General features: G+C 40.3%; 1 protein-coding gene across 3 annotated transcripts in view; it reads right to left on the bottom strand.

Moving 5' to 3' along the window:
- Window positions 1-20,894, bottom strand: part of CACNA2D3 (calcium voltage-gated channel auxiliary subunit alpha2delta 3) — a 1,591,404-nt gene that overhangs the window by 292,165 nt on the left and 1,278,345 nt on the right. For all 3 annotated transcript variants that reach the window (XM_073644583.1, XM_073644584.1, XM_073644585.1), the window contains one exon: window positions 11,695-11,775. In XM_073644583.1, coding sequence (XP_073500684.1) covers window positions 11,695-11,775 — 81 coding nt within the window. The remainder of the gene's footprint in view (window positions 1-11,694; window positions 11,776-20,894) is intronic.

The raw sequence follows: 20,894 nt of genomic DNA, 5'->3' as shown, positions 1-20,894 counted from the left end.
GGACACACCTTCTCATGAGCTTCAAGAGGTAGTCACCAGAAATGTTTTTCACCTCACAGGTGTGCCCTGTCAGGTTTAATAAGTGGGATTTCTTGCCTTATAAATGGGGTTGGGACCATCAGTTGTGTTGTGCAGAAGTCTGGTGGATGCACAGCTGATAGTCCTACTGAATAGACTGTTAGAATTTGTATTATGGCAAGAAAAACGCAGCTAAGTAAAGAAAAACGAGTGGCCAGCATTACTTTAAGAAATGAAGGTCAGTCAGTGCGAAAAATTGGGAAAACTTTGAAAGTGTCCCCTAGTGCAGTTGCAAAAACCATCAAGCGCTACAAAGAAACTGGCTCACATGAGGAAAGGAAGACCAAGAGTCACCTCTGCTTCTGAGGATAAGTTTATCCGAGTCACCAGCCACAGAAATCACAGGTTAACAGCAGCTCAGATTAGAGACCAGGTCAATGCCACACAGAGTTCTAGCAGCAGACACATCTCTTCAACAACTGTTAAGAGGAGACTTTGTGCAGCAGGCCTTCATGGTAAAATAGCTGCTAGGAAACCACTGCTAAGGACAGGCAACAAGCAGAAGACACTTGTTTGGGCTAAAGAACACAAGGAATGGACATTAGACCAGTAGAAATCTGTGCTTTGGTCTGATGAGTCCAAATTTGAGATCTTTGGTTCCAACCACCGTGTCTTAGAGCGACGCAGAAAAGGTGTACGGATGGACTCTGCATGCCTGGTTCCCACCGTGAAGCATGGAGGATGAGGTGTGATGGTGCTTTGCTGGTGACACTGTTGGGGATTTATTCAAAAGTGAAGGCATACTGAACCAGCATGGCTACCACAGCATCTTGCAGCGGCATGCTATTCCATCCGGTTTGCGTTTAGTTGGACCCCAAACACACCTCCAGGCTGTGTATGGGCTATTTGACCAAGAAGGAGAGTGATTGGGTGCTACGCCAGATGACCTGACCTCCACAGTCACCAGACCTGAACCCAATCGAGATGGTTTGGGGTGAGCTGGACCGCAGAGTGAAGGCAAAAGGGCCAACAAGTCCTAAGCATCTCTGGGAACTCCTTCAAGATTGTTGGAAGACCATTTCCGGTGTCTACCTTTTGAAGCTCATCAAGAGAATGCCAAGAGTGTGCAAAGCAGTCATCAAAGCAAAAGGTGGCTACTTAGAAGAACCTAGAATATAAGACATATTTTCAGTTGTTTCACACTTTTTGTTAAGTATATAATTCTGCATGTGTTAATTCATAGTTTTGATGGCTTCAGTGTGAATGTTCAATTTTCATAGTTATGAAAATACAGAAAAATCTTTAAATGAGAAGGTGTGTCCAAACTTTTGGTCTGTAGTGTATATCTATATATTAATGTCCCTCATATCATACATGGCCAAAATCGGCCGTCATTACCTTAGCAGGAAGACAGAACCTGCATCGGCATGTCTTAACCCCGACGCGTGTTTCGGCACTTGTGCCTTTCTCAAGGGGACTCACACAAGCGCCGAAACGCGCGTCGGGGTTAACACATGCCGATGCAGGTTCTGTCTTCCTACTAAGGTAATAACGGCCGATGGTGGCCATGTATGATATGAGGGACATTAATATATAGATATAACAGTATACTATTTATTATGTGAATATGTCTCCTCCCTATTTTTGTTAGCACTTTTTCTTATTCTGTTTGTAGCTGAGGCTTAATATGATCTCAGAGAGGTGTCTTAACTGCATCGTATATGTTATGTATTTGCTTTTAATCACTTTTTAATGCATATGTATGTAGATTTTGCTCCCCTCCTCCCCACATTTCCTGTGCAATATTTATAATAAAGTTTTTTCATCTTTTCACTCTAATGGGCCATTTGATCATTTTCTTTTTGCATTTGGCACTCTCCTGTTAGTATAGTTTGACAATAGGCCCTTCATATATCTGTTGGACAGGTTACAGTATGGTTGATATATTTACTCTCTATTATTTAATACTTCCAACTATTGTATGTAACCCAGTGTTCTGTTCTAATTACCATCCTTGTCTTCTATGCACAGTGTATAAAGAAAGTTTCCAATCAGTGGTGTTGGCGGGGTAATACAGAGCTCAACATTCAGAGAACTGGTGGCTCTGCAGATAAAACTACGCTCAGTTGATTGATGGGAAAATTTGCACCATTATTACTGGAAGCTTAAACTTTAGAACAGAGGAAAACAGAAGAAAAAGAAAAACTGTTCCAGAATCAGTGGAGCAGCGGAAATTGGAAGAGGTAAGTTTAAATTAAAACATCTTGGGAATGGTCTTCTTTTAAAATGTTTCTTCAAAGGGAAAGACGCAATAAAGAATACTTTGGAGTTAATTTTATGGATTTTCAGCTCTAGCCAGTACGTTTTTTTAGTTTGAAAAATGTGTTAAGCCAAACATATTAGGTGGCTGTTGTGCCAAAAATGCTTTGGCCAATCGTTAGCCGACAGCCATCTTGCCTGTCTCTACTATACGCACTAGCTTGCTCGGCCATGTGCTCTTGTGTTCTCTATGATAAAGCCATCGACAGACATTTCTGCCATCAGCTTATTTCCAAAGCATTCAACAGTCCAAAATCGAATATTCCCAGCTGGCACTTCTATACACATTAGAGTGTAGGTTGGATTGGCCAACATTAGTCTAATATGTACTGGTCCTTTACACTCTTCTCTGTTTCTGTTCATAAAGAAAGCCAAGATACCATTTAATGAATACCACCACCACACAATGCACCCCATTGATTTGTAGCATCAAAACTGGCACAATTTGCATGGAGGTCAGCATTAAAGGGGTATTCCCATCTCCAAGATCCTATTCCAATATGTAGTAGGTGTAATAATAATAATATTAGAAAATACCTCCAATTAGAAATGTAGTATAGTTTTTCTGATTCGCTATGTCACTTACCCCATGTGCAGGGCATTGCAGAAGCTTAGGTATCCATGGTTACCACCACAAGCAACTAGATAACTGTCACTATATCAGTGGTCGTAATCATGGATACCTAAGCTACTGCAATGCCCTGCACATTGGGTAAGTGAAATAATGAATCAGAAGAACTATGCTACATTTCTAATTGGAGGTATTTTCTAATATTATTATTGTTACACCTACTGTAAATTGGGATAGGATCTTGGAGATGGGAATACCCCTTTAAGCCTTATATACTGTACCTATATTCTGATGACATGGATTTTTGCTATTGTAATTAATTTGAGCTCTAGTAAAAAAATAGAAAATGGAATGACATATTATTTTTCCATTTTGTCTATAACCCCTTGTTATGTCTTTCTATTGTCAGATATTTGCAGTTATGCAACTTTTCATGGAAGCCCGAATGGATGACTAATGTGACACTGTCACTTTATGTTGATTATAGTGATTGCCTAAATCAAGGGTTCTTTTTCTATCCAGTGCTTGATTTGCTCCAGGCTCTACAATCACTAATTACTGTTGAGGCTTGTCAGAAAACAAACACAGGAGTAGGCCTGAGTTCAGATGGCAAAAGATGACAAAAATACTGAGACTGGCCAAAGGCTTGATTTTTAATGCTTTCCACATTTGTCCTGTTTTTCTATTCAGGCGACACTTTGTTTTGTATCCTAATAATGAGAAAATGCTGTTGACTTTTCTTAGGTTTCAACTATTCACAATTGTTGATTATATTTTAATCACCATCTTGTTGTGTTTATGAAAGGTTTTTGATAAGCCGGCAATTTCTTTCATCGTTTTGAGACAATTTTAAACAGGATTTCTACTTTTCCTTTGCTTAATGGCCAGAATAATATTTACAAGAGCTTCTGGCTGCGAGGAGATATTAAACACACATACAATACTTGTTAATTAAGAGAAGAACAGAACAAATACAACATAGAAAAACTGGCCTTGTCGCCCATATTGTAGCCCGTATAAAGATCAGCTTCCATTATTCAGGAGCTGTTTAAAGGGGATTTCCACTACCACTAACATAGTATTGATGGTCTATCAATATTAGATAGGTGGGGGTCTGACACTACAGCTCCATCACACAGGTACTGCAGATAATCTCTTATTTATTAGCCTGGTGTCGAACCCCTGCCATCTGATTTTGATGACCTAAATCAAGCCAGACATGTAACTCGAAACAATGTTCAGCAAGCTACGACTTGCCTACTTTGAACACATAATGTAAAGAGAAAAATCACTGGAGAAGGACATCATGGTTGGAAAAATAGAAGGAACAAGATGAAGAGGAAGACCAGCAACCCGATGGCTTGATACTATCATGATAATTGTGTTGAAGACCCTGGTGGACCTTTCTAGGTTTTTCACAAGATCGATCTTCCTACAGAGCGTTCATCCATCAAGTCACCATGGCTCGAGATCGACAGAAGGCCGGTAAACAATATAATAATAATACTAAGACTAAATAATCAATATCATTGATCATATCCTTTTTCTCCTCTCGCTTCCTCAAGCTCAATGTAGACAAAACTGAACTCATCAGAATTTCCCCCATCTCGCATATCTTCCCCACCTGATCTTTCTATCACAATAAATTACATCACACTTTCCCCTGTACTGGCAATCCGCTGCTTCGGAGTAACCCTTAACTCTGTCCTGTCCTTCAAACCCCACATCCAAGCCCTCTCCACCTCCTGTCGCCTCCAGCTCAAAAATATTTCCAGAATCCGTCCTTTCTTCAACTCTCAATCTACTAAACTGGTTGTGCATGCCTCATCATCTCCTGCCTCGACTACTGCAACACCCTCCTCTGTGGCATACCTGCTAACAATCTCAAACCCCTCCAGTCCATCCTTAACTTTGCTGCGTGACTAGTTCATCTCTTGCCTGGCTACTCCTCTGCTTTGAAAATCCCTTCACTGGCTCCCAATTGCCCAGGGTATCAAGTTCACACTACTAACACTGACCTACAAGCCATCCATAACCTTTCTCCTCCATACATCTCTGAACTAATCTCCCAATATATTTCCTTACGTAATCTCCGGTCCACCAAAGACCTCCTTCTCTCCTCCATACTTATTCGTTCCTCACCCATTCGCCTCCAAGATTTCTCCCGAATATCCCCCATCCTATGGAATTCTGTGCCTCAACACGTCCGATTAGCCTCCACATTTGGATCCTTCAGAGAGAACCTGAAAATCCGTCTCTTAAAGAGACTAGCCCAGGGGATGGGGATGACTCAGTATCCGGGCCTTTGCCTTGGGGATGTCGCGGTGGTCGGCTCCCGGGCCCGTACCCCGGGGTCACTCTTTAAAAGCGTTGATAGATGTTTAATTTTATAAAAGTTCGTGACGCCACCTGTGGCTTCTGGTGAGGATCACCAGCGCTGCGCAGTCCACTGAGGCCGATGATAAGGCAGCTCGATGGTATAGCTCCCCACAGGCAGAGCTAGGCCTCAGGGCAGCATATGGAGGGTGGATTGCAGGACAGGCGAGACCCAGCCGGGTCAGAGCAAGAACAGGGACAGACACGATAGTCACTTCAGTACCTTTTACTGATGGAAATTCAGGCACGTCCCGGAACACTGTAGGGTGAAGGGTGCATATCAGGATGCTCCCCAATGAGCGGGTGTAGGGCCTCCTGTTTCTTGCTTCTGTGTGGTAAGTTTCTGACCTGCCTGGAGCTAGGTCTAACTTTGTCTCTGTCCTGCGCTGGCTGATGTTGTGGTTGGGCCTTCTCTTGGAGTACACGCTCCCGGCTTACGGGGCCTATGTGTCTCCGGGCTCTGTTACGTATCAGCACTTTAGCGATCCTGGGACTTGTAGTTCTCCAGGGATTCCGGTTATACATTACTGGGTCATAGAGATCCCGGTAAGCTTCGGGCCCAGTGTCCAGTAAATTCTTCGGGGTGAGCCAGTTAAGTTCCTCCGCCCCCTATGTACTAACTCTCCACTCGCCTTCGGCCTACTCGGGCCCTCACTAGGCTATACACACTAACGGCAGATTGCCGCGCTTCACCGATCTTATGGCGCCGGCACACCTAAAGATCACTATTCTGAGCTACAACTGAGTCTAGACTGAGCTCAACTCTGCATTCAGACCTGTACTTGCTGAACTCTCCAGAGGAACTCTCTCAACAGACTAAACTGCCTGGCTCCACCTTCCCTATTTATCTAAAGGTGGAGGTGGAGATGTGTGAATGTTGATGGGGGCCTCGTGTGGAGGAATCCATCAATGCACTCTTCCAGGATCTGTGATACGAAGCACAGCTGGGCGTTACACTTACAGCCTGCCATGACCTTGCCTGCTGCCACCTCAACAACACCGGTGCTACTGCAACCCCCTGAACCTACTGTCTCCTTCCCCATTCCTGTAGAATGTAAGCCCGCAAGGGCAGGGTCCTCTTCCCTCTGTACCAGTCTATCACTGTTAGTTTGTTTTTGCAGAGGAAAACCCCTTGAGAAAATTAAACTTTTGTTTTCAGAAAATTTGGGTAAATGTAAGTAATGATTTTTAGCGTTTTAAGCGGAAATTGTCATTCTTTAAATCAGATTTTTGTTACATTTATTTTTTTTAATTATTTTTTTTATAGATGAGTGTTCAGCAGTCTCATTATCATTGCTTACTGTATCACAAAGAAAGGTATGATAACTATAGACAGTAGATAATGTGACATGCAGAAGTAGTGCTGTTGCAGAGTGTAACATGCAGAAGTAGTGCTGTTGCAGAGTGTGACATGCAGAAGTAGTGCTGTGGCTTTAAAAGCATTCAGCAACTATTAGAAGTAACACAAGAATATGAGACAGGGAGTGTTGTGCGCCAGAAGCATCCAGCAATTAGAGGAGTTAACACAGTCACAGTCTGGTTGGAGCCGAAGAGAAAGGTGGTGTGTGTGTTCTGCATCTGACAGAAGCGCCCCTGCTAGTGAAAAGGATTCAAGTCAGGAATGAAGCTAAGCCTAGGTCAGGTAGAGTTCCTGAACTAACAGTACAGAGTATTGTCAAGCAGAAAGATAAGGACTGTAAGAAATGGTGTCACAGGGATCATCTCCTTCAGCAAACCCTCCACCCCTCCTCCATCTCACTGTGCAGTAAAGAATGCTGTGTTAATTAATGTGCCTTTTCTTTAGAACTGTGCTGTACTGTATTACTGGGAAGACTGTGAACTGCTGTGCTGCTAAGGAAACTGTACTGTTTGTCACTGGAGCCTGTTGCTCATAAGACTTAACTTGCACTGACTGTGCGGCTTCTTATTAAATGCTACTGTTTTACCGTTTATGAGGACTCTTGTCAAATGTGTCTAGTCAGCAAGTGAAACAACCTACGTGTCTGTGCCTGAGGGTCAATACCCCTGTGTGCCTGAGAGAAGCTGCAGCACATGGTCTATGGTCACCCTGAGTAACGGTTCCCCCAGGATTCCAAAGAATTCATGTAACCTGTCTCGCCCCCATCTGAACCTAGCGGCGTGTGTGTAACAATAACTCAGGATCAAACATTTACAGGTGGTGATATCACAGCTCACCTCTTCCTACCTTCACAAATCACCTATGCTCAGATTAGAGCATGCTCATAAAATACGTCAATAGGATCAGAGACCTTCTATTGCTGCTTTTGTGCATCTGGCTGCTGAAAAGAACAAGTGAAAATGGCTATATTTCTGATTTGTTTTAATATACATAGAGCAATTTCTAAAATTTAGAAAAAAAAAACATCAAAAGTACAAAAAAAGTTACAATAAAAGCCGTATGTAAATAGTAGGTTTTCTTAAGAAAAATATTCCTTTTAATGAAAAATAAATAAATAAAAGTTAGGGCAAAAATGTTGCACCTATAGTATTCATTTTTTTAATTTCAGCAAACACAGTGGACTATAAAAAGTGAGGGAACTACCTAACCTTGGCGGCGTTCACATAGCATTTTTTCCTACATTCAGTTGCCCCATTAGGGCTTACATTTGCGAATCACACATCCTATACTTCCAATCTCGCTCCTGAGCAAGGTTCTTCCCTCTACCCTGCTGAGGATGGGGGAAAGTATTGCATTTGTAATGCTCATGAGCAGGTTTTCCTTCCGGGTCATCGGTGCTTTTTGACCTCTCTCGACCCATGCTCATTATAGGACTTTGCTATAACCTCCGCAGGGCAGAATGAAGAATGGCTGCACAGGAGCAAGATTAGGGGCTCTTACAATACTGGCTTAGAACTTCTGGAATCCAGTGGCCGAAGGAACACAAGCAGGAACAGCAAGTTGTAGTAGATGTTCTTGGAGTCAGCAAAGGAGTTGTAGGAAACAATCTGCAGATAGGTAAGAAAAGTCTGGGTAAGACAGTTCAGAGCTGGAGACTGGAGCTAGACTAAACAGCTAGACACAATACTCAAGCAATGTATGAAAGATCCATGCGGCTTTAAGCAGGCCTAAACAGCAAACAAGATGGATTCCACAGGTTCAGAATCTGCCATCTTAATAAAGGGCAATTGCAGAACAAAACAGCGGCCTCCAGTGGTAAGGAGTGAAATTGCAGCACAATTATTAAAGTGAACAATAGGGGCCACTAGTGGTCAAACTGTAGAAGGAGAACAGGAATCCTGACAGAGGCGCTGTGTGGATGACATAGGAAAAGTCATTCACATCAAGTAAGGCAGGAGGATGGCTTTAATGTAAATAGCTTAAATACTAGAGTAATACAAATTAGTTGAAACTATTGAATTCCACTTTAAAAAAAAAACCTGTAAGGGCAAACTATGTGATTCTAACTAAAAAGAATATTGTTTCTGAATGTTTATTACAAGAGTTGATAGGATTTCTCCAGCGTTGCAACCATTCAACTAATGCTAATGAGCTGATTTGCATGACATGATCCATCACAGTTACCTCAATGGGCCTGTGCTTTCTCTGGTGTGTCCTAAATGGAAGTAAAGCATTGCTGTCATGTTTCATTAATCCTAAAGAATTGTGTTACATCCAGACCTCTCGTTCTATCCTCGTGTAGGAATCGCTTACAATGTCTATGTATATTTCAAGATAACAGCAGTCAACTGTGAGGAGAAGACCATCAGCCTGATACAAACAATGTGTTACGTCCATACAACTTCCTTTGAATGACTCGGTGGATGCAGCCACTTAAGATTTTAGCTGTCTCGGTGATACAAGAAACCAACATGGTTAACATGTATGACACTGCTCAGACTGAATGTTGGAAGGACAGTATTAACCCCTTCAAGTTATTTTTGGCTTTGAGAGTCAAACTAAATGTTACTATTTTATATCTTGGATATCCAGAATTAGTAACTCTGTCAATGCAGCCGTTTGTATCTCGTGGTGCAAACTTACCATATAAATTTACCATTTTGGACTATATGTACATTATTGTGTCAACTACGTTTTAGAATTAAAAAAATGGGCCCACGATAGTCCTCCAATAAAAAAAAACTTGTACTCACCTACCTGATCCTATTGCTCCTCTTCTTTCATGGTCTCCTTGTTTCCTCTTCCAGTTGGTGAGCCAGCAGTGGTCACTGATTGGCTGCTACAGTCCCCTGATGTCCGCCACTAGAAAAGGATTGGTTGCTGCAGTGCCCTGATGTCTGCCACTGGAAAAGGATTGGTTGCTGCACTGCCCTGATGTCCACCACTAGAAAAGGATTGGTTACTGCAGGTCCGTGATGTCTGCCACTGGAAAAGGATTGGTTGCTGCAGTGCCTTGATGTCCGCCACAGGAAGAGGATTGGTTGCTGCACTGCCCTGATGTCCGCCACTAGAAAAGGATTGGTTACTGCAGGGCCCTGATGTCCGCCACGGGAAAAGGATTGGTTGCTGCAGTGCCCTGATGTCTGCCACAGGAAGAGGATTAGTTGCTGCAGTGCCCTGATGTCCACCACTGGAAAAGGATTGGTTGCTGCAGTGCCCTGATGTCCACCACTGGAAGAGAATTGGTTGCTGCAATGCCTTGATGTCTGCCACTGGAAGAGGGTTGGTTGCTGCAGTGCCCTGATGTCCGCCACTGGAAGAGGATTAGTAGCCGAAGTGCCTTGATGTCCGCCACTGGAAGAGGATTGGTTTCTGCAGTGCCTTGATGTCTGCCACTGGAAGAGGATTGGTTGCTGCAGTGCCCTGATGTCCGCCACTGGTAAAGGATTGGTTACTGCACTTCCCCGATGTCCGCCACTAGAAAAGCATTGGTTGCTGCAGTGCCCTGATGTCCGCCACTGGAAGAGGATTGGTTGCTGCAGTGCCTTGATGTCCGCCACTGGAAGAGGATTGGTTGCTGCAGTGCCCTGATGTCCACCACTGGAAGAGGATTAGTTTCTACAGTACCCTGATGTCCGTCAGTGGAGGAGGAAGTGTTGAGACAGATGGGGAACACTGGCAGCAGTACGGAGAAGAGACAAGAATCTGGTAGGTGACTATGGGGCCAATTTATTAAAGCTTTTATTAAATCTTTTCAAACAACTTGCGGCTGCGCTAAAATTATACGATTTTTGGCGTTCTCATTCCATTTTAGCCCATCTCTGACAAAGTGAATCGAGCTGGGCTTGGACAAGGGGTATGGAAGCATTCGCTAAGCCACAAATTTTACCCTGGCACAGACTGAAGTACAGTTTGTGGCAAGGTTCACGAAGAGATGCATTGCACACCCATCCTCCAAAATTCCTGATTCATGAATCAGAAGCGTCTGACACCAGCGCATCTCCTACTCCAGTCTAGATGTATCAGGACTTGTGTGTTTTTTCATTTTAGAACCACCTTGTGCCTATTTTTAAACTTCTAAAAAGTAGTGGACACATATTTTAAATTTGACTTACCTTATTTGTTGCTTAACTGCAAAATTAGCAAAAATTCAAGTGGGGTATTCAGTATTCATATGTGATCTCCTTAGCAGAATCACTTCAAAATAAAGTAAAGAAACAAACGCTCTATGCAGTTTCCCTAGTTGAGCGATTACAAAAGTATAGGGCACCCCCAATTGTCAATTTTACAAATGCCATAACTGCATATTACATATGAATAATATATTGTAATAAGGATGTAAAAATATTGAGGTTATGACAGATCTTGCACCTTCGGAGACCTGATAGACAATAATGATTTGATTTTTTTTTCCATTGAGGGTCTCTTCTTTGTTTTAAGTCATTAATCTTGAATTGTTACAATCACTCATTTGTATCATTGCAGACATTTTGATCACAGTCAAAATTTTTTTTTTTATAAAATATAAAACTGTAATTCTGCAGCAATGGAAAATGAGGTTAAACTTGGAGCAAGTCATTGTGCAACACAGTAGTCAGACAATCTGCAATTCAGCTGTACTTTTTTATGTACAAATAAATTACAGAACATATTGTTCAGTGGTTTATGAACCGTGTAATTTGAGGGGTCTCCTAACTAGTAATTTGGTAATATGAAATATTGAGATGTCTTTGTAATTGCATTGGTGAAACACTCCCAGATTCAAGGCATTAAACCGCTGTATTGCAAGCACCGTCATTATTAAATGAATCACTTGTACGCGGCCAAAAGTAACGTTTGGTTTACCAGACCAATACAGATGAGTATTGTTTTCCAGTGAAGGTTTAGCAGTGGCGAAAAAAGACTCCTGTGTGTGGCATTTATGAACCCATCCTAGACTTCTGTAGTTTAAAAAACATGAATGTCTACAAGGGTATAAAATATACACAACATGTGACAATATTAACATTAAAGCAACTGTAGAATATAAAAAAAGAAACAAAGAATTTACCTGCCACCACTGGTGATTTCCGATCATCTAGAAGCTGAATGGCTGTACTAGCTGTAACAACAGTACTTCTGTTCACTGAACCTGAAATTGTAGATACAGACTTTAAAAACTACAGAAGAAAACATACACACTAAAATTATAAATGATATTGATTAGATGCAAAGAAAAAAAAAATAGTTTATGTACTTTAATCTCATGCTAGGCTATGGTACAATCTTACAGTTGTAAAACTAATATAAACTATAGTCATAAAAAGAATATTTTATTTTCATGTTATTAAAGTACTGTATAATAGTATGAACTGGTCTTGAAAAAGGTACCATAATGGGGACAAATTTTACCCCAGCTTTTTGAAATATAATTGTATTGCTCTTCAAACTGTTGTATAAAGTATGACACTATACAAAAATATTTTGGGTTATTATTTCGAACATTTGAAATAATTTAAAATTACATTTTTTGTCAACAAGTTTTCGATAAGAGCCACCATGCTCCAACATGTTTTTTGCTTAGATGATGGGGCAAATTTATCATCACCATTATTTTGCAAACGGACTGTAGTTGTAGAAAACAATTGGTTATTTTTCAATAGTTCTAACACTATAAAATACTGAAAATCTTTTTAGCAAATATTTATGAGAGCCACCATGCTCGAGCATGATTTTTGTAATAATTGTTATAAATAATTCTGTTTTTCTTGAACTTGTTAAAGCCCTCGCTTGTCATGGTTATTAGAATAATTGTATAGTTATCCTGTGTAGCATTGATCTCCATATTGTTTGACTCAAAATATGTAACATTCATGGGCATCAGTATGTAATGATACAAATGCTTTTTTTATGGCTAAAGCAAAATCGCAAAAAAACAAATAATGTTCTTTAGTGAGTTATTGCTTCTGAATTTTTATTTTGTTTTTTATAAAAATAAAATAAATATGTTCAACCATGTCAATCTAAGTATATGTTTAGCACAGTTTTATCATCAGGATAATGTGACTATCATTTGAGTGTGAAGAAATTGCATTCTTTATATATTCAAGGCATCATATAATCCATTAGATACACTTACAATGAATGGGGATATTTTGACTTTTGCAATATTATAGGATACAAAATACTTTTAAAGTACCACTTCAGTATATTTTTCATTTCGGCGCCAACGTGGTATTACTGTCTCTTCCCTATGTGTATTGAAATAGTTACCGGTTGCCATCTTCTGCTGTTCCTGATGCTGCTTCAGTCCAAGTGACCGGAGTTGTGACTTGCCGAATTGCCCCAGTGTTTGCTTGGAGGAACAGAAGTCACTTCTCAATGTAAGACTATAAGACTCACAATAAGGCTCTCATAGAGTAACATTGAGAGCTAGTGATGTTAGCTGTGATTATTGGTCACTCATTGCTGTGTGATCATAAGATGATCAAGAGGGTACAAAGCAGTGCCAGCACCAGTTGAAGATGGCACCCATAAGTATTTTAATACATATAGGGAACAGACATTGGTGATACCACTCCAGTGGGGAAGTAAACAAATACATTGGAGTGCTACTTAAATTTCTCATTTGTTTATGGAAAACAAATAGCCCTTATTATTAAAATTGTAATTGCTAAATTACAATTACTAATAATTAGTTTAAAAATAAGCATGTAAACTCCCAAAAAGCAGGTGATATACGAACAGTTCCCATACACATAGATAGCAGTCAAACAAATGTTCTCTCGATTCTCTATACACAAGATCGCTCAGCTGGGTCTCTCATACAGGTAAATGACATCTCATGCTTTGCACTGAGGAGGGGCAACACCCTGAAACATGTGTCTGCAAATTAAGATTCTGGTTTGGCTTTTATCCTAAGTCATATGGCAAGGCTCGTTAAAGAGTTGATATTGACTTTTAGGATTGCTACTTCCAATAGGTGGCACTAGAGTTCAAGCTCTCTTCCTCTCTGAAGAGACAATTTGCATATTTAACTTCTCAGGAGAGCATTGCATGGCCTATAAGTCTCCTTACACTGGCATGTCAGGCAAGTCACTCTCCATAAAAAGATCCCAGCTGGGTTTTCAATAAGTAGAGGGAAGAAAGCGTGTTCATTTAGATCCCAGCTGGGTTTTCAATAAGTAGAGGGAAGAAAGCGTGTTCATTTTAACTGCCCGATTCTTATCTGTTGGAGACAAGTCTGCAGGCCTCCATACACATGAGATGGTTGGTCGATCCTGCTGAAGTTGGCGAGTTCTGCCAACTTTAATGGGAATGAGGGGCTTAAGAAACACATTAACGAATATGCTATATAACAGAAATAAATGAAAAAAAGTGACCTATAAAATTAGATTAAATTGTAATCTTAGAACAATCAAGCTGCTTTACTAAACCAATAGTTTTATATCCCTAATCTAGTTACTTCTATGCACATCTGTAATTTTCAGTTCCAAAAAGACTGAGGACCTTCTGAGTTCTTGCAACATTGCAGAAGCACAAGTTGTTAAACTCAATTTAATGACTGGTAGTACAGTGAGAATTCTGACAAGACATGAGGTCCGGGCCCATCTCCATATGCACTGGCCTTTGGCTGATTCCTTGTACTGTACGTGATTTATATTACAAATAGTCTGCTTAGCCAAATTATGAAAACATTGTATCTATTTAACAACACCATCCTCTCGATAATCTGGACATTCTCAAATGGAGATATCTTGGCTGCAGAATCAAAAGTTTATTGAAATGAGAACACTGAAGACTGGGATTTTATTACGCGGTTCTTGAAGACAAGACCCAGGAACCAGCACTTCAGTACAAGCAGATGCTGGATAATTGCAAGCCCTGCCCATTAACAGTTGCAAATTACTAACCAATTTTCTCTATTTAAACATTACAATTTAGTCAAATAGTCTTTAGAAATGCTGATTTTTCTAAACGAGGCTGATTTATGGCGTTTTGATAAGAAGTTACAGTTTAATGTGCAGTCAGTGAACAAGAAAATTAAGATTGCAGTGATGTTTCGTGAGTAAAAGGCATAAGTGAAAATTAGTCAAATTTAAAGTACACTTTATACTGAAGGTTTTTAAAGGGTCCGTCCATTTATTGAACATTGTTTTAAAACAAGCATAAATTTTATCTGCATAAAATGAATTAAATAACTTTGAACATACATTTTCTTACATGCCCTGAGACTAAGATAAAATAATGTATTGTTGATGAAACTGCATTCACAATTCTTCAAACTTCAGAGCTGAACTCTCTCAATAATGAGTTTAGGTGATTTGCTTTCTGTGTCACCTTCACACCAAATCAAATTCCAACTATGATTTGCTCATAAATTAGATAATAAGATGATGGGAAGAGGGAAGATTACAAACCCTGCCAACAGTCGCTCACTGATGGCTTTCATTTTGAGCAGCATTCAGCAGCCTGCAATGTACAGTGATGCATAGAGGCTGCAGAATCCAAAGCTTTGTTGAAAAAAAACCCTTGCATTTCACCCAAAATACATGAATTTAATTAAAAAAAGGCTTTCATTTTGAACAGCATTCAGCAGCCTGCAATGTACTGTGATACATAGAGGATGCAGAATCCAAATCTTTGTTGAAAAATATCCCTGCATTTCACAGAAATACATGAATTTAATTTAAAAAAAAAGGTACAAAGGTGTAGCAACAGAAAAAAAATGTTTCTATTTGTTACAGGTTTCTGAAATTTAGCCACTTCATACATGCAGGTAATGGTGAAATTGATTAAGAAAATTAATTATTGTCTCTATATCTGAAATGGGATCAACAACAGTACATAGGGGACAATAAAAAAATAGTGGTCGTAACACGTTGTACAATGTCTTTTGGTCAGAAGTCTCTTCAGACAATTTCTAATTCACAGGGTGTCCCATTGCAACACCCACCAGTAAACAACTTTAATCTATGGTATAACCTTGAGAAAAGTGTCCAAATTTCCTGCAGCTCCACCAAAGGATGCATCAATTTTCACACAATTTCCATTACAATCCATGAGTTGTCCATCTAATGCTCAGACAAGCTTGGTCTTCCAGAGTAAAGCAGGCCATCCACATTAGATGGCCATTAGATGGCTGTCGACTGAACGATTGTTCAGTAGACAGCCATCTTAGCATACTCTCCCAAATGCAGAAGCGCTTGTTTGGCCGAGCGCTCTTGGGTTCCCGATGAGAAAGCTGCCAACTGACACATTGACTTATCTCAGTGAGAAGAGGAGAACATTTCGATTGGCAGTCTGAAATCGGAAATACTTGACTGGCATCACTCCGGACCATCATTTGCCGGGACTCCCATACACATTAGACTGTTGACCGAACCATTCGATATCAGCGGGTTTGGCCAACATAAGTCTCGTGTGTATGGCCAACTTAAGAAGCGCATTCCGTAGTTGCTCTATTTCCCATAATTAATAGATGTGGTTTCTGAATGGGGTCTCTCCCTTCTTTATAATCTCAGATTATAGAAACAGATACTGGAAAAACAGTTTTGTAAAACTGACAGCCCCACTAGCAACTATAAACCAATGAGTTTAACCTTGACAGGTAGAAACTTACTTTCAAAAAAACATGTAGAATAGTATGTTTTAAGATAATATCGTCAGTAGCATGACCTCAGGAATTTGCATACTGACAATGGTGCATACTTCAATGTCTTTTATAGTGTCTCACATCTGCATATTTTGCAGGTTACGGTCCCTTCATACTTTGTCATAGGCCTAAATTGCCTAAAACGCTGCATCCATAAAATGGCTCATGCTTAAATTAGATTCAAATTATTACACATATATAAAGTACTAGAAGGTTCTGCACTCACCATTACTATTTAACCTGTACATAAATTCTGTAGAAGCTTGTGATAAAAGGTTTGTCCGGTACGTGAATATTGATGGCTTATCCTTAGGATTGGTCAACAATACCAGATCAGCGGAGGGGTGACACTCGGCATCTACGCCAATCAGTTGTTCCCAGTATCGGTGGTGGCCGTTTGTGTAGGTAGGACAGCACAGCTTCGTCAACTGCATAGTGTCTGCAGCCCGGTGCTGCATATCTGCCCCTATTTGAATGAATAGTGGTGGATCTGCAATACCCGACTGCAGCACGGGCTAAAGAGAGTGCGCCTAACAAAGGAAGAAAAAAAGAAGAGATGCGAAGGACAAGATGGTGGTCTTTGGTCAAGTAGGTGGTGAGGTGAGTGTAATTTTTTTAAACAATTTTCCTGCCCAACATTTTGCTGAACTCGCATGGTGCGAATTTTAAAAAAAATCCGTATTCTGGAGAACATGAATTTTTGTAAAATTTGAGAACTAAAGTCCACTCAAAAAAATTCACTCATCTCTAGTTCTAACATTATGTAGGGGAAAAGGTTTTACAAAACCATGCTTTTCTAGAGGTATATGTGAAAGGACAGGTACACTTAGGAGCTATTGACATAGGTTTGGCTTTTATTTGTAATGGAGTCTATAAAACTGAACTGTATCTCTTGTATGATGGATCCTAAAAGCCCCTGATATAACCTATTGACTTATAATGTGGATAGCTCGGGGTTCAGCAGTGGCTTCCATTGTTATCACGGTATCCATCACTGTCATCGAAATTGTTGGCAATTCCGACTGGAGCTCCAAGCAAGTGTTCATTCCTTCTTATACATAGCACAACATGCATAAGATTGGCTTTGCCATTTTAATATGACATACAGTATGAAGATACGTGTATACGAGCCTCGTAGAAGCAGCCACTGTGAGGTCTTTTTGTTGGTAGCATATTATTAAGCCTCTTAATACTTTCTAGATTTTCTGGGAAGAGTTATATTTTACTAGACTCCAAGGACAAGATCTATTCCATTTGTTGCGAAAAGAACATTTCTCTTAAAAAATTATTGGGCAGAAGTTGTTGCCTGTGTCCTATCTTTCACTCCCCGAAGGCCAATAGATGATATAAATCATTATCCTAGCAATGTCGTCATGTCTCAGAGTTGTTTTTTAATTTAATTTCAGGTCAATGGGTAGCACTAAATTGCAGCCAGTTGACGGGAGAACCTCTGAATGAGTTTCATTACTGCTGGCTAGGACACGTGGCCCGTGCCCAAAAATATTCTGTTCTCATTTTATAACAGATCTACATTTTTTGTCAGCTATTGGGAATTAATCCAGCCTCTCTGTCTAATCTCAACTTGCACTGTAGCATTTCAACCAAGAATCTCCGTGCCTTGTCCACCAATCCCACATGTTCCAATACCAACGAACAGGCCAAGAGTAGTCAATGAATTGCATATATTTCCATTACAATGAATAAATTATATTAATGATGAGATACAATGAACACAAAGGCCTGAGTCAGGATGCTTCACACAGGGGAAGGTTACGGTATTAATTTGTTTTTGCATGCATACATTTATTGGTGTATTTGTTACACTGTGTTATGCTTGTTCCAAAATTAATAATTCCGAACTATAAAATACAATATCCTATTGAGTGAAACCAACTGCATGTTCTGTATTATATAAAGGACAGACGCCTTAAGGAACCTGTCACTCCATTCATACTGCCCAAAAATAGCTAGATTTCCCAACAGCGCTTCAAGTGATTGACAGGTCTCTCGCTAAGTGCACACATGGGAGTGACCATTCAATCACATAGAGCGACGCTGGAAAAAGCTGGCTTTGGGTAGCGCCAGACTATTCTCTTCTCTTCCTATGGTCTTCAAACTATGTTTTAGCAAGCCTGATAGTAAGCACCTAAATTAAAATAATGGATGGAAGAGTTGGTGCAAATCAATTTTCCAGACCTGACCCATTGACAATGTCAATAATGTGTGGTCTCTGGACTGGAGACCTGAGAGTCACCTCTTACCTGACTTCTTTTAATTAGACAGCCTGATCATTGTTGTGTCTTGATGCACATGTGATGCAATGTGATTGTCTGACTAATCAAATTAGGAGCCGCAGTTACTGTTACTGGTTCCCAGGGCTCCTGTCCAGTGGCCCCAGTTTATTAACATGGTGTGTACGCGACGACATGTATGCGCACCAGTATGCCAGTCCAGAAGTGGAGCTTAAGGGGATCGAATGAGAGGTAAGTACCAAGTATATAAAACTTTTTTTTATAGAATTAATAAAATGTTTTTCAGGGAGAGCAAATGATGATTTGCTAGTGGGGGTTGGGTCAGGAGAGCAGATGATGAATTGGGGGTGGGGGACAGGGAGAGCAAATGATGAATTGGGAGTGGGGGATGGGGAAAGCAAATGATGAATTGGAAGTGGGGATAGAAAATTATGAATTGAGGTTTGGGGACAGGGTAGAGCAAATGATGAATTGAGGGTGTGAGACGGGGGGACAGCAGATGATGAATTGAAGGTGGGGGTGGGAAGAGCAAATGATGACTTGAGGGTGGAGGGTGAGAGCAAATGATAATGAATTGAGGGTGGGGTACAGCAAATGATGAATTGGGGTGGGGGAGAGTAGATGATGATTAATAGAGGGTGGATGTGGGAAAGAGGACATGACATAATGAATTGGGGTGGAGGGGAGCATGTAAATATAATGAATCGGGGGAGAGGGAGGTACAGAGAGGGGGGCATTGAGGATGCAGGAGTGTGACTTGTAATGAATTGGGGGAAAGATTACTGGTTCTAATTAATTTATATATTTATTGGGTGGAAAAAGTGGCTATTTATAGTTAGTGGGGGCACAGTGGCAGATTACAATTTATATTTGGAATGGTGGATTAAATAATTACTAATTATATACTAATGGTGGCTGCACGTCTATATTCAGCTGCATAGTGTAAAAGTTGTGGAATGTGCTCTTGAAGCGATGCTCTAGATAACTGTGTGTTATTTTATGCAGAAACAAGGGCTGGCTGGAGGAAGTGATGGCGGTCAACGCTGGATGAAAGAGAAAAGTGAAGATGAAGGACTTCAACTAGAGATGTCACTGGTGATTCAGTGTGTTACCCATACACTAACACTATATACTATGTACAAAGCTCCTATGTATAGTGTCACTATTGATCACTGTATGACCTGTACACTATACACTATATACAGAGCTCAGTCTTGTGTATAATTTCACTGGTGATCACTGTTTTACCTGTACACTAAACACTATATACAGAGCTCCTGTGTATAATGTCACTGGTGATCACTGTATTATCTGTACACTATATACAGAGCTCCTAAGTATAATGTCACTGGTGATCACAGTATTACGTGTACACTGACATTATATACAGAGCTCCTGTGTATAATGTCACTGGTGATCACTGTATTGCTTGTACACTTACACTATACACTCCATACTATGTACAGAGCTCCTGTGTATATTACCACTTATGGTAATATTAGTATTGTGTTTTTTTATTAATGATCAGTATTGTAGTATTTGGTTATTATGTGGTGGTAATTTGTGTTATTATTCGGTAACTATGTGGTGGTAATATGTGGTCTGGTCATGGTGTGGTGGTATTTGTTCCTTGTATGTGGTATTATTTGGTCACTATGTGGTCTGGTTATGGTGTGGCGGTATTTGTTCCTTGCATGTGGTATTATTCAGTCACTATGTGGGGGTAATATGTGGTCTGGTTATGGTGTGGTGGTATTTGTTCCTTGTATGTGGTATTATTCGGTCACTCTGAGGTGGTAATATGTAGTCCGGCTATGGTCTGATGTTATTTGTCCTTTGTATGTGGTATTCTTTTTTTCACTATGTGGTGGTAATATGTGGTCCGGCCATGGTGTGGTGGTATTTGTCCCTTGTATGTGATAATATTGGCCATTTTAAAAAATGTATGTAACACATTTCCTTAAAGAAAAATAAATAAAAATATACCTAAAAAGAGTATTGGATATTTTAAGAAATGTTTAATAGGTTGGAATAGAGTAGGACCCTGCCAGAAGAGTCCTTGTTGTGGTGGCAGGCTTAAAAGTTTTTTTGGCCAAAACAATGTCTATGTATGTGATATGGTTCAATGGGAAATGTTAATATGTGATTAGTGAGGACATGGTGCAGAAGTGTAGTTTTTCCAAGAGTGGGCAGTGGAACTGTGTAAGGTTCAAGGGGTGGAGGTGGATCTGGGAAAGAGCCTGGGTGGAGTCTCAAGGGGACCCTAAAATTTTGCCAGTATGGGGCCCTGAAATTTCTGGGGGCAGCCCTGTCTGAGATAATGGCAAATCAAAAATATATAGCATAAACATACACACCAACATT

The sequence above is a fragment of the Phyllobates terribilis genome, unplaced genomic scaffold (assembly GCF_046119375.1).
Source record: "Phyllobates terribilis strain yellow unplaced genomic scaffold, ASM4611937v1 Scaffold_8__6_contigs__length_399053987, whole genome shotgun sequence".
Taxonomy (NCBI): Eukaryota; Metazoa; Chordata; class Amphibia; order Anura; family Dendrobatidae; genus Phyllobates; species Phyllobates terribilis.
The sequence above is the reverse complement of the archived record's forward strand: the minus strand, read 5'-3'. Positions and strand labels throughout refer to the sequence as shown.